Source organism: Protobothrops mucrosquamatus, unplaced genomic scaffold (assembly GCF_001527695.2).
Source record: "Protobothrops mucrosquamatus isolate PMUCROS unplaced genomic scaffold, P.Mucros_1.0 scaffold791, whole genome shotgun sequence".
Classification (NCBI taxonomy): domain Eukaryota; kingdom Metazoa; phylum Chordata; class Lepidosauria; order Squamata; family Viperidae; genus Protobothrops; species Protobothrops mucrosquamatus.
The window spans coordinates 76,792-91,318 of NW_015387058.1; the positions used below are offsets into that span (position 1 = coordinate 76,792).

General features: G+C 39.7%; 1 protein-coding gene across 1 annotated transcript in view; it reads left to right on the forward strand.

Moving 5' to 3' along the window:
* The window catches only part of EPHA1 (EPH receptor A1), a 34,165-nt gene that overhangs the window by 17,057 nt on the left and 2,581 nt on the right, over positions 1-14,527 (forward strand). Inside the window, exons 3-13 of the mRNA XM_015818795.1 lie at positions 740-895; positions 1,376-1,711; positions 4,341-4,465; positions 4,584-4,743; positions 9,512-9,608; positions 9,749-9,798; positions 10,486-10,581; positions 10,673-10,858; positions 11,256-11,317; positions 12,623-12,832; positions 13,168-13,317. Of these exons, the coding sequence (XP_015674281.1) occupies positions 740-895; positions 1,376-1,711; positions 4,341-4,465; positions 4,584-4,743; positions 9,512-9,608; positions 9,749-9,798; positions 10,486-10,581; positions 10,673-10,858; positions 11,256-11,317; positions 12,623-12,832; positions 13,168-13,317 (1,628 nt within the window). The remainder of the gene's footprint in view (positions 1-739; positions 896-1,375; positions 1,712-4,340; positions 4,466-4,583; positions 4,744-9,511; positions 9,609-9,748; positions 9,799-10,485; positions 10,582-10,672; positions 10,859-11,255; positions 11,318-12,622; positions 12,833-13,167; positions 13,318-14,527) is intronic.

The following is a 14,527-nucleotide window of genomic DNA, read 5'->3' on the forward strand; positions in this document are numbered from 1 at the left end:
CGGTTTTGTGTTCTAGGCATCCAGAAAATAGATATCATCATAATATAAAATCCACTAGGAAAGCTACTACCTTTATCTTTAAAAATACTATAGTAAAACTGGAAGTGTGGCAGTATCAGAAAGGTAATCTGAAGATCTAAGGCATGAGGAAAGCCAGGAAATGATAGTACAAATACAAATAGTATTAATATAATTCAAATTATATTAAAATAATTTAATTCTCAATTTTATAATATTCTTTGATGATGAAAAAAATCTGTATTTTTTGTGTTGGAATTTTGCTATCTCCCAAAAAAGCAATACAATAAACAATAGAACTAAAATTAAAATTAACATAACACAAAAATGAAAATAAAGTAAATATTAAATTGTGGTCCTGCTATCCATTTTGGGTCCTGAAGCCATGATTTTTCAACCATAATGCTTGATATATTGTTCAAGTCCTAGTGTGATCCTTGAACCAACAGAAATTGTACACCCAGTCTATGGAACTTGTAGAAGCCAAATTATTGTTTATCATACCTAATTCAATAGCACGAATTTTCTAAGTGAAATTCACCATGAGTTAAAATATAAAAATAGCTAATTATTAACCTGCTTTTCGGTTCTAAAATAAGATTCTGCAAGTTTGGATAAAAAAATATTATTTCTATCGTGTATATGACTATGCAGTTTGAAGGTTAATTTGGGTATACCTATTCCCTTGGAAGTATTCATGAGGTATTTGTCTTTTGCACAGCCTGCCAGCCTGGATTCTATCGTCACTCTCTAGAAATGGAGCAGTGTCTGAAATGTCCTCCCAAGAGCATCTCCCACTCTTCTGCCGCTACAAGCTGCCCCTGCATCCAAGGCTTCTTTAGGACATCCACTGAGGACCAAACTGTGGCCTGCACAAGTAAGTCCTCCAAGAAGAGACAACTTGCTTCTAGGCAGGGAAGATGGTCTTTGGGAGAATGAAGCCCTCCCATCTCTTGTAAAATGAAGATGAAAATGTAGTGGAGCTGTACTACTGTACTGCTATCTGTCTGTTTTACCTACTTCCATTTCTCTCCCAGTGGAGGTCTCAATGCTTTGGGGATATATTGTAAGGTGAAGATGTGTGTCCAAGCACAGAGATGCAATAGATTCCCTTTCCTTTGGTATTTTAGGCTAAGGATCCCATCATCCCTATTTATGTTGAAATCCACTGAACATATTCTGCCCACTGCTTGCAGGTAAACTGTGCCCAGTGGAAAGAACTCATAATATAAAGATGGGCACCACTGCAGAATCTCATTATGTATTGAATATATAAACTAAGAAAAGTATAAAAACTGTGAAACAGGATTTTGCAGTATGGAATGATTAACACCCTTTCTTCTCTTTGATTTTCCAGGCCCTCCTTCTGCTCCACGCCATCTCAACTTCTCCCTTGTGGGGACACAGATTTCCCTTTGGTGGCAACCTCCCCTTGATCGGGGTGGGCGCCAGGATCTCACTTACAGTGTTTCATGCCAACTTTGCCATTTTCTGGTGTGCGAACCTTGTGAAAGTAGTGTGATGTTTTCCCCCAGTGCTTTAGGCCTTCTCAAGCCAAATGTGGTCGTGGATGGTTTGGAAGCTTATACCAATTATAGCTTCACTGTACGGGCTCATAATGGAGTATCAGGGCTCAGCCTTGCCTCACGCAACAGTACCAGTTCCCCCGTCTGGGTGTCTGTGGGCCATGCAGGTGAGTTACTGCAATGGGTAAGGAGGAAAGATGTTGCATCCTCAGGAAGTGAGCAACCAAAGCTGTAGTAGAGTTGAACTATAGTTCTTGTTGTGTTCCTTTTGCTAGCTAAAAGCAGCCATCTGTGTTTATGGAGATTCTCAATCATCCAGGTCATGGTTGAAGAAGCTCCTTGGATGAGAAAGTGAAATGTTTTCCAAGAAAAGAAAAGAAAAAAAACAACAAGAAAGTCCAATTGCCTTTTGGAAAAAGCACCTTTGGGACAGACAGCTGTGTGCATATAGTTCATAAGATGAGGGTATGCTGTAATAGTTAAAAGTGATTCTCTGTCTCAGTACTAATGTCAACCATAAATTATATTCAGTTAGGAATGGAGAGCCTAGTTTTGGATGCCAACTTTCATCAGTCCCAGACAGCATGGCAAATCCACACGGACAATTAGAACTAGGACAAATAGTGATATGGAGAAGGCCCCGGCTTCCCTCCAGATCTGCCAAAGGAAGCCATTCACTATCAGACTTACCTCTTCAGGTCTACTGGAGGTCATCATCCCAACCTGCTGTGCAGGTTGATGAAAATATTATGGAGAACTTTATAAAAGGATTGAAAACACTGAAGAAGTTATATAAATGATAAGACGAATGGTATCATTCTTGAAAGAAGCATTTCCTTTGAGGAATATAATCTTTCCTTAGAGCTTAAACCACAACTGTTTATGTGTAACGGGGGAAAAAAGCAATTTTCCATTTAAATGTTAGCCATCATAGTAACATTTATGCTAACAGAGACCACTAAGAACTAGATCAGATTAATTTGGTAATTTGGTGTTGATGATATAGATGCCCTTTCAATTCTCTCATACCTGATTATTCTGGTATAGCAGCTCTGCCTTTCTGTTTGATTCTTGAAATTCAGAATTCTGGAGAATAAAACCTGAAGTTTACCGTATTTTAGCTCATATTAACCCTCCAAAAATCAGTTTGTACATTGCTGCTATGTGTTCAAAGCTCCACCAGAGGCCACTAACACAAATATATTTGATTTTTAAAGTTCTCAATCCCGATGAAGTGGTATCTACTTCTTTAATCTAGGATTATGCTGGTGCTAAAACTACTTTGAGCAACATATTTCCACGACAAACACTTAAATGATTCCCAGTCTGGCTTTGAGAAGTCATTTTGTTATGCTACAGAAAGGACTTATTTGATCATTCACGGAGAACCAGACAAGCCAGAACATATCTAAGTAGGCAGTGACAAAAGGACTTATGCAAGTCATTTCCTTAGCAGAAACATCCATTGTGACCACATTAGAAACACATATCATCAGGAACTTTGAACTCTTTTAAAGGCTCAAAGACTCTAATTTGGTATCCTGCCTTTTCCTCTTCTGCCTCCTTGGTCCAAGTTGCAGGCCATGTCAATAGGAGCCACTTCCAAGCACAGCTGGGTCTCTCATCACCTTTCTAATTATTTGGATTTCAGTTCCACCTCTCCACTTTCCTCATTACGAAAATGAGTTGCCTTGCCTACCAGTTGCTTCTGGAAACAAGATTTTCCAGTCTTTATCACATCTTTTTTCCTAGATCTTGGGCTGATGTATAAGAGTCTATCCTACATTATAATTCTTCTGAGTGGTAGATGATGTTGACACATTTATGGGATTAGGTTAATAATTGCAATTAACAATAAAGGAAGAATAGTTTAAAATAAATAGTTTTAGTAATAGCAGTGACTTGACAAATAGACTATGAGCAAATAATGATCTAAATGAGTGTACAACACGGCTTTGATTCATAGTATTCCAATATTTAATAGGGAGCATCTTTTTAGGTCTTCCTTTTAAAGTTAATTTGGATGTAATTGTTTTATTTTTACTTATTTGATTGGTATCCTGCTTTTATTGACAATATCTGAGGATGGATGGCAGTAATGTAAAATAAGTACCAATAAAGCATTGATAAAAAAACAACTTTTGAAAAAAAATCGATAAAACCATAGCAAAGCAAACCAAATTAGAGATTCTATCACATTCTTGTATAGTGAACCAAGCTAGAAATTCTATCATATTCTTGTATAGTGGGCATATTTATATAGTAAGCATATTTCATTGTAGGAGCTTCTGTTAAGTTCAATATAGTATCTGTTTCTTTTAGTAAAATTTAAATGGGCAATGATACCTATAGTATAGTATTGTGTCCTGTTGTTGGTACGTGGATGTGTGTAAGAACAGGAGAGTCTTTGGGATCTTCTGGCTCCAGGACAGAAATGTCTTGGACCATCATATATGCAGGGTACATCCTGGGCGCTAGAATCACTAATCAAAATGTACCATGGAGCAAGATGCCAGTCTAACTGCTTGTAGAGGAACTGGCTCCAAAGGTCAAAGAGTTTGAAAAGGATATGCAAAGGATGTTGGCAAATTGGATTTCATAGGTGAGATTGGCTTCTCTTGCTCGGTGCTCTTTCATAGCGGGCCCCTTATCTGTGCAATTTATCCCGGCTGTTGTTACTTCCACAGAGCAAGGTAACCCAATACTGAGAAATACAAACTTTGGATGGGTTTGGCATTGCCTTCGGCTGTAAAGGGGCAAGTTAAGCTTGACCATCTTGTTTCTCCTTCCATGCAGCTCCAGTGGTGGTGACCAATATCATTTTGGACAAGCAGAATGACAGCAGCCTCTCTGTGACTTGGCTCCCTTCCCGTCATCGCAGCCAGAGCTCTGTAAACTATGAGGTTCTATACTTTGTGAAGGTGAAATGTGCTCCTCCATTGTCCCCCTGCAAAATCTATAAGACAGTCCCCTTCATTTGTGTAGCTCTGCATCTCATTTTGACTCTTACAAAGCAGTTCTGATTGTTGAATTCCACAGGGAGAAGAAAAACACTACACCGTTCATCACCTTCAGAAACCTCAAGTAACCCTGGCCAACCTGCAGCCTGACACAGCCTACCTGCTGCGTGTGCGATCCATCACACCGTTAGGACCTGGACCATATTCCCAGGAGCAGGAATTCCGCACTCTGCCGCAAGGTTGTCTTTTCAAATCCTACTTCTGTGTTGAGGGACGTTTGTAGCTCAGTGATTTAGAAGCCAATTCTGAGGCAAGGGACAATCCAAATTGGAAGTGCACTGGGGGCAGGGAGGGCATTCTCTCTTCATGATGGGTTTTATTATAAACTATTTCTCAAAATTAATATTTGTATCAAAAGAATTTTTGTTGAATATTTCAATTATAATTCTTTTATTACAACATTTTATAATTACAACTTAATTCACGTTTTATAGCTAGATAAAAAAACAGTTGTCGGTGGAAACAGTTTTCCTATGGGGAGGGGATAAATTTCCCTCCTTCCCATGTACTTCCTTATTTCCCCAATGGTGAAAACCGTCTCAGTATTAATAGGGTTCCTGGAGAAAATTATTTATGTGGTTGCTAAGAATAACTCCAACTGAACAGTCAATCTAGTTATTTAATTAATAACCATTTAAAAAGCTTCAGTACCGACTATAACAGTAGCGGACTTACTGAAGTTGATCAGGCTGTCTGTGGTCTTGTGCAATCAAATATATAGCCATAAAGCCTCTGATTCATTGCACTGAAGAAAGCAACGTGTATGTACCAAGAATTAAATATGGGAGGCTGCTTTTGGCACTGAAGTGAATTGTATTTCAACTGCCTGGATTTGTCCCTGCAGTTGTCTTGGGAAGATTTCAGAAATGGCTTGTTCTTGCCTTCTTCTCAGGATAGAGAGAGAGAGAGGGACTGGCCCAAGGTCATCCAGCTGACTTTGTATTTAAGGCAGGACTAGAACTCACAGTCTCCCAGTTTCTAGTCTGGTGCCTTAACCACTATACCCCACTAGGTCTCCATAAAATTAATTGGAGAAAGCCCATTCATAAATTAGCTTAAAATACAAATTAAGTATTCTGGATTTACTGCAAATGTATCCAGTTGTGCAAGCCAACTCTGTATCATATATTACCAATGGCCATTATTGGCCTCTTTAGAGTTTATTTTGCTATTTTCATGGCACTAGACAGCAATTTCTGATCTCAAAATGATCTCAAAACAAGCCACAGATATTTTTATAGTTTTGTTTCTTTCTTAACACAAGCAGCTGTCTCTGCCAAATGACTTGAAATAAATAAGCCAACTAGTGACAACCTATGAGCTATGCATTGCTGCAGAGGGCTCTGGAGAGAAACCAGTATAAATGCTCGGGCACATTCTGTATTTTTTTCTAAACATTATATTAATTCAATTCTGTATTATATTTGTACAACAACATAAAATAATGGCATAACATCTTTTCTATTTAATGATAATCAGGAATCAGCAATTAGAATAATAACAAATTTCTTTCTAGAGTTAACAGACTACAAGGTAAAAATAGCTACTTGATTACTAGTATAAGAAATATTCACTCTTACAGAAATTAATCACCCAGGACTCTGACCCAGCCTTTTTTTGTTCTCATCGTTCCATAAAGTGTCAATATAAAATATTTTTCATATTCTCCACTTGACCCTGACTAAAGGGGCAAAGGCCTTGTTTCACTGGAGATTTAGAGAATTTTTCCCCGAAGGAGTGCTGAAGGCAGGGTTTGCAAACATGAATGGGTAAATACCCTCCTTGGGTGTATACTCATTAGAACGGATAAATGTCAAGAAAAGGCCCCGTCTTTCTTCTAACAAGGTATCTTTTAACAAGGTAAAAGAAAGAGGTAAACTTGGAAGATTGAATTGAATTCCATCATCATCATTCATCTTAGAAGGCATCCCGTTGTCCCAAAGATTAAGATTCTGCAATAAAGTCAGAGAATGCAGCCACAAAATGCCTGAAAGTGTGTTTTGTTATTGGCGTTACCCATGGACTCTCTCATGGCTATGCCTAATGCAAGATTTAATCAAATAGTCATCCAGGAGCTATCAACTTTCTTGAAATATTTTAGCATTCGTTTTTAAATGAACTCTAGTGGAGATTGAGGGCTATCCTGTTTCTGTTTTACATGGGTCAGCAAGAATATTCCAAGGAAGACTCAGAATTTCCCTCAGAATATTATCCTGGATTGTCTTTAATTTAGCATTTTGCCTTCCATGTCCATCTCTCTGCCCTATAATGCTGACGAGCTCCCAGCTCCTGAAATCCTCTAAGACGGGTAGGCAACCTTGGCTCTTTTATGACTCGTGGACTTCAACTCCCAGAATTCCATGGCTGCTCAGGAATTCTGGGAGTTGAAGTCCACGAGTCATAAAAGAGCCAAGGTTGCCTACCCCTGCTCTAAGAGGATTGAGTGCTATTAATTGTCCTCTTTAGAAAGGACGTCCAAAGGACAAGACATGCACCTAACAAGTCTGGCAATATTTCCAGGATCCAGACCAGAATCTTTCCATCTTATGTTTCCCTCTTACAAAGAAGATGCGCATTTTGCCATAATTTCTACCTTGTCTTCTATAAGAATTTCTAAAAAGAAGAAATACGAGTAGTCCTTGATTTATGACCACAATGGAGACCAGAATTTCCATTGCTAAGCAAGGTGGTTGTTAAGTGAGGTATACCCAATTTCATTACCTTTTTTGTTGTGGTTGTTAGGCAACTCACCATGATCATTAAGTGAAACAAATGTTCAATAAATGAATTCCCCCATTGACTTTGCTTGTTGGAAACTGGCTGGGGAGGTTGCAAATGACAATCACGACCTCAGGATGCTACAGCTGTCGTAAATACATGCCAGCTGCCAAGCACCCCAATTTTAATCATGTGACCAACATGAGGATGCTGCAACAGTCATAAATGTGAGGACTGGTTGAAAGTCACTCTTTTCAGTGCTGTTATAACTTGGAACACTCACTAAATGGAGGGTTGTAAGTCAAGAACTATCTTTAGTGGGTCTGAATAAGCTATACTGGTGTTTAGAGTGCCCGATTAATGTTTAATAAGGAAATGCATGAACTAAACTTTGCTTCATGTTGTGGAGTTAATACCAATTTTAAAAGCGAAGAACCAGTCAAAGGATGATAAGTCATGTTGCCCTTGTGCAATAAAAGAAAGGGGCAAATGCAATTGCATCTCATTTTCCAGGGTCTCTCTGTTGCACCCTCCTATATCCAGATGGAACAGCGTACTATTATTACTGAAGTGTTATTTAAAGACGCTGCCTGCAGTGTTGCCATCATGAGCAAAGATACATTAACTTCATGACCGCTGCTTTTTTAAAGGATGTGATCAAAATATGGAGTTTCTAAATGTAATTTGACTTCGTCCTGGATGATGTTCTTTAAAATGCCATTAAATAAATAAGTAGCACAGAGCAAAATGAACTAATAAACACAGTTCAAAAGACAAGACTGAAAGGATTCCCGTGCTAGATACTTTCAGCTCAGCTCCATGATTTTGTGAGCCCTTGTTATTTCTTTTTGGGCAGCTGAGCCAATTTTCAATGAACTGTTATGCCAAAGAAATGCTGTAAAGCTGGCTGAAACAGGAACCTTGGAGCTCTGCAAAATTTAGGGACAAGCCATTCCACCATTGGAGAGAATTCTTGTTCCCCCCACTCCTCTTGACCCCTGAGATACATCTGCCCTGACGGGTCTTCTAAGTGGAATGTTGGCTTTGCAGCTCTCCTCAATAGCCCAGGCCAGTGAAAGGGATTAGAGATTATAGCTGTTTTGCTCTTTTTGTATCAGTTGCCAAACAGCACGCAGAGTGCCAGACTTTTTGGAGATGAGATTTTTGTTCCACCAGGCTCCATGGCACTCAAGTTAGAAGAGTAATTTTTTTTTTAATCATTTTCTGAGTCAGCAGAAGTTAGGGCAATCAAAGCACTTTGGAGAGATTGGAAAGAGGAAGTAATGGCAGCTAAAAAGTCTCTCAATGAAAATACCGTACTTTTCCTTTGGCAACAGATCTGCCGCATTATTTACACAGCAGCTATGTTTGTCATCGACAGGGAATCGTGCCAGTTTCTGCAATAAAATATGAAGAGCAAATAAAAACCTATGAGCCTTGATATGGCTTCCTGATGCCAGTTGACCACACGCTTGGGATTGTTCCATTTTTTTTCCACACATATACATTTTCCCTGGGGTCCATCACTGTAGCTGCCTATGTTGAATACAGTTGCAGTATGAAATTCCTCTAACGTCCATATGGTTCCCTTTATGGCAATTTAAACAATGTCAGAGGAACAAGCATGGTGGAAACCACCAAATATTGTTTCTGTAAATGGAATTAGGAAAACAACATACAGGAAGAATTACCCATAAGACAGTCATTGTTAAGAGCATTATTTGAGATCTGGTCAAACTACCCACTTATAAAAGCTTCAATATCCCCCCTGAATATAGAATTTTCAGATAAATTTAGCATTTCTATTTTGGGCGTAGACATCATCACTGTTTATTTCCATCATTTCCTCTAATAACCTGATGCATCAGGAATTTATAAATAAACCAGAACTGATTGCTAAATAGTGCAACCAATTTGATGTATTGTGCTTTAAAACTATTTCTGTAAGCGTATTAAAGCACAAAGCGTATCATGCAAAAATATATGTAACATCAAGTTAAAAAAAATGTATACATAGCTCCAATAATTCAGAGTCCATACTTCATAAAACAGGAGATAACCACATGGAACATTTTTGCGGTTTTAATTATGCATTATGACCACTTCCGTGTTGACATTCAGTATCTGATCCTTATTCTTATTTGAATAAAAGAGTTTCAATATGTATTTATAAATAGCTTTTCTTGTTCGAGTGAAGTGATGTCTGAAATACGTCCTTTGATCTTGCAGACACCAGTATGCTTCCTGGAGGTGTGATTGTGTCAATTATCTTTGGAATCCTGTTGTTCATTGGGCTGATCACTGGGCTCATAATCTTCCATCGAAGGTAAAGGCAGCAGCTCCCAAGGGAAAGAGGCGATGGGTGTAAGGGTTGTCATCAAAGACAACCCTGTTGTCATCAAAGACAACCCTGTTCTATTCTCTGCTTGCTTACGGCCTCTATTTATGTTTATTCTTATTCTTCAGACGAGCTCATCATCACCGAGCACGACCATGCCACAATGGCTACAACCGAGGTGAGGCGTCAGGTTTTTGTTTTTTTTAAGGGCAGATGACAAAGGACTGCATTCTAGAATTCAAGCACAGTGGCCTTCTCCAGTCTTTAGAACCTTCAGAAGTTTCATGACATGGGTAGAGGGGCAATTGGCATTGCAGAAAACGTATCTGTGGAATGCCAATTAGCAAAAGACTGTTATATAGTAATCAGGGGGCATTCGAGTAACCAGATAGAGGTAATCAGAATAGATAAGTTTTAGTAGATTGTTGGCCAACCTTTCCTGATCACTTTTTCCCCAAATGCACCCTCCCGAAGCATATTTTTTGAGCAAAGGGGGGAAAAAAACACTAGAGGAGAATTAAAATGGAGAAATGGTTTCTCTTACCATTTCTTCATTCACACTCAGTTCCCAGGGCATCACTGTTTACACATCTCAAAGAAGTACCATGATGGAGCATATTGTTGGGAGATTTTTCTGAATGAGGAAGTTTTCAGCAGCCTGGTGTTTATTCACGAAAGTAGGGTTTATGTAGCCCAGCACAATTTACTTCTTATCCAATATGTTTAGGACTGCAGTGTGGGAGGACCCTATTTATCATCAAGTCAATGAAATTGATTTTTCCCCAGCTGTCTGAAACTTTTGAGAGAAACTAGTTTATATTGTCAGCTTTTATTACAGATGAGATGTGGTTGAAACCTTATGTAGATCTCCAACCATATGAGGATCCCAGAAGGGGTGTCTTAGAATTCACAAAGGAACTTGACCCATCTCTTGTCTCCATTGACACAGTTATTGGTGAAGGTAAGTTTCATTAGGTCTGATTGTCTCTGCCTCTCCTGATAACATTTCTCCATTTTCTTTATGCTCTGCCTTCTCTTTGGATGTTCCATAGGAGAATTTGGGGAGGTCTATTGTGGTGCCCTGCACTTCCCAGGGAAAGAACGTATTGTTGTGGCCATCAAGACCTTGAAGTCAACTTACTCAGATTCAACCTGGTGGAATTTCCTCCGTGAGGCAACTATCATGGGCCAATTCAACCATCCCAACATTGTCCGGCTAGAGGGAGTTGTCACAAAACGTAAGAATTCAGAGTTGTAATGGCAATGGGACATATACACACACAGTGATGGTGGTGAGATAAGATAGAGGTAAGTTGGTTGGATGTGAAGTTGCTGTGGTTCCCTGGAAGAACACAGGTTTTGTGCACAAAAGATTTTTGATGTGTAAAATGCTCTTGAAAGATTGTGTTTGATCTGGGGTAGCTGTTGCTAGTTTGAATAAGCAATAGTGAGCTAGACAGGGGAAAGGACTGATTATGTGGATAGTAGCCTTTAGCTCCTCCAAAAGTATATTTATCAGACCTCTTGGACTGAAATAAAATCTGTGTTCTTGGCCAAAGAAATGGGAAGGAAGGTGAAGATATGGGGATAATAAGAAAATAACTTTAGTATTTTTTCTTCTTCCCCCCCCTACAGGGAATCCAATGATGATTATTACAGAATACATGGAAAATGGGGCCCTAGACACCTTTTTAAGGGTAAGAAACTGGAGAATGGTTTAATCTAAGAGTTTGGTGACAATGTAGATTTAAACCTGTGAATGTGTGTCTGAGCTGTAACATTTCCAAAATGAATACAAGTTTATTTCATGGTACCTCCAAAGAAGAATCTGAACTACTACAGTCAAGGCGAATTGGCTGTAGATAAGCATCAACGGAATTCAAGAAGGGATGGACTTAGGTCTCTTGCAGGTGCGAAGGGATTCTAAACTAAAATACTTGTCCCCTCCCTCAAGCTCAGTCTGGTCATCTTCTACACATACAGTGACACCTTTTGTCAACGCTGCAGCAGGAAATACAGCCAGCTCTTAACTCAGTATTCTCATTCTTAGACATGGGTCTTTCACTGTGATAGTGCCACAGCTGCTGTACGCATGATCCGGTGGCCATTTAGCTCAGTGTTTCTCAACTTTAGCAAGGTAAATATGTGGATTTTGGGGCGTTGAAGTCCTCACATCTTACAGTTGCTGTGGTTGAGAAATACTGATTTAGCTGATGCCAACTTTGTTAATTTTTCCCCATCCATTTTAAAGCTTTGGAACTCTGTCTACCTCAGTCAGTGATGGCGAACCTTTTAGAGACTGAATGCCCAAACTGCAACCCAAAACCCACTTATGTATTATTGGGTGCCAGGTGGGCGTGGCACATTGGGTGGGTGTGGCCAATTGGGTGGGTGTGGCCCATTGGGTGGGTGTGGCTGCGGTGGTAACGGCAGACTGGGTGGGACTAAAAAGTTCAATCAATCAATTCCAACTTTGCGAGATCTTTTTTTTCCCCGCGAGAAGTTGAAATTGATTGATTGAACCTTTTTTTTTGCACACGGCAGCAGAGGCCTAAAGTGAAAAGGTTTTATAAAACCCAGCTGAAGGCCTAGGACTGGGGCAACGATGCGCATGCCAACAGAGAGGGCTCTGCGTGCCACCTGTGGCACACGTGCCATAGGTTCGCCATCGCCCTAAGTTATGTTCATTCTCCCAGGCTGCATAGCCATAGGGTGGTACTCAGTGGTTCTGGAAACCTCCAACCTCTGCTTACTTTTTAGGAGTATAAGTAAATACTCCTAGCAAAATCTATAGCTTGTTTTGATTGAGTGAATCCTATGTTGTAGAAGCATCCTGCTGGTTTGGTGAACTATTTGAATATATCCCTAAAGTGAAGGTTTTCAGCTGGGAATGGAGACTTAGTTCCTCTTACCTAGGATAAATGTAACCCCCTTTCCTTGCTGTGAAGCAAACAGATGAACAGAATACAAGGATTCATTAGTGTCCCTTGTGTGCACTTCAGGAGAACATCGACAAGTTCAGTTCGGTGCAGTTAGTGACGATGCTGCAGGGCATTGCCTCAGGGATGACCTATCTCTCAGACCGCAACTATGTACATCGTGATCTAGCTGCCCGCAACATCTTGGTATCACACACCCTTCAGTGCAAAGTCTCAGATTTTGGACTTTCTCGAATCCTGGAAAACGATGTGGAAGGAACATATGAAACAAAGGTAATGCAGAACCGAAGCTATTAGGGGGGTACTCCTCACTGAGGGGAGGAAATACCAGCATGTATTTATGCCCCACAATATTAAAAAAAAACTTTTGATTTTTAAATATGTCTGCAAAGAATATATTCCCATTCAAAGAGCCATAGAGCTGTCAAAGCCACACTGTTTTTCTGTTATATTACAGAATGCAAATGCATCTATGCCCAAAGCAACAATTGTGCTTTACTATTTATTAGTAAGCATAAAACAATCAAAAGTTTAACTTCACAGAGAATGTCAGCCCTTAGCGCTTGCAAAAGCCGAGTATCAGTTTCCGTTGCAATCTCGTTGAACAGGGTGGAAAGATCCCTATTCGGTGGACAGCTCCAGAGGCCATTGCGAATCGAATCTTCACCTCTGCCAGCGATGTCTGGAGTTTTGGCATCGTCATGTGGGAGGTGTTTTCATATGGAGACAAGCCCTATGGGGATATGTCCAATCAGGAGGTAAGAGGGAAAGGAGAAACAGGGATTGTTAGTCAAACCATCCTCTGAACAAGCAAATATTGGAGCAAAGAACCTGGAGGGGAAAAAATGGTTTGGTCAGGTCTCCATTTTTTTGTTCAGTCATAAATAGGCTGTTCTGTTGAAGAAATTGTTGATAATAAATCGTGAAATTTATGCCAACATATATACTCCCGGGTCAGAAATGTTTATCCTACCAACGGGAGAACTCTGAATTTCACATAAAACGTTTCCACTGGTAAAAAACCAGAAGAAGAGAAGATACTTTTGTTCCTTCGCCATGAATTGCCTCAGAGATTCCTCACTTTATACAGATTTGGGGTGGGGTGGGGGGGCAGATTTTGTTTACTATAGTAGACAAGCGATCAACTAAGAATTTTCTTTCCTTTATTGCAAGTGGGGAAAAATTACTAGAAGAATTGTGCTATTGCCGAATTCTGCCCAATGTCAAGCTGCGAACCCTGCAGTCCTTAGGACCGTTACATGCTTTGAACTTGCCAACAGTGTGGGAGGAAGAGAGGGGAGAATTTTGAATCCACAGGGGTTCTTATCAGTGTGAGAGCCGGAGCTGTTGAAAGGTTGTTTTGGCGAACTAAAATTTCTTCTCATAATAATTACTGAACGATGTATTGGGCAATGTGACCTGAACCTGTCAGAGAGAGGAGGGAAAGTTGCATCCTTTTAATTAACTGCTTCCTGCCATTTCCTCAGAGCTAGCTTTTCCTTTAAACCTGCTGGTTTGTATCTGCTCAATAAAGTATACATTACAGCAGGGGTCCCCAACCTTGGCAACTTTAAGACATGCTGGCTGGGGAATTATGGGAGTTGAAGTCCACAGGTCTTAAAGTTGCCAAGGTTGGGGACCCCTGCATTAGAGAACACAACGGCTCTGGTGTTTTGCTTTGGTTGGCTTTTCAGCCGGAGGTTGACACCCAATGCTTTGAAAAAAAATAAAAATAAACTGCTTTTCATTTGAAATGACTCATTCACATCATAATCACATAACCTTCAGAGGGGCCTTGCCCTGATAGTACTTTGCACTTTTTAAAATAAACATTTTAATGCTTTTAAAATACATTGATCTAATCATGTAGATTATTTAATCTGGCATCCGTGGTTCAAACAATAATCTACATCTCTGAAAATTCATGATTCTAATTCCAAATGATTTCAGTGCTTAGATCCGAGATCA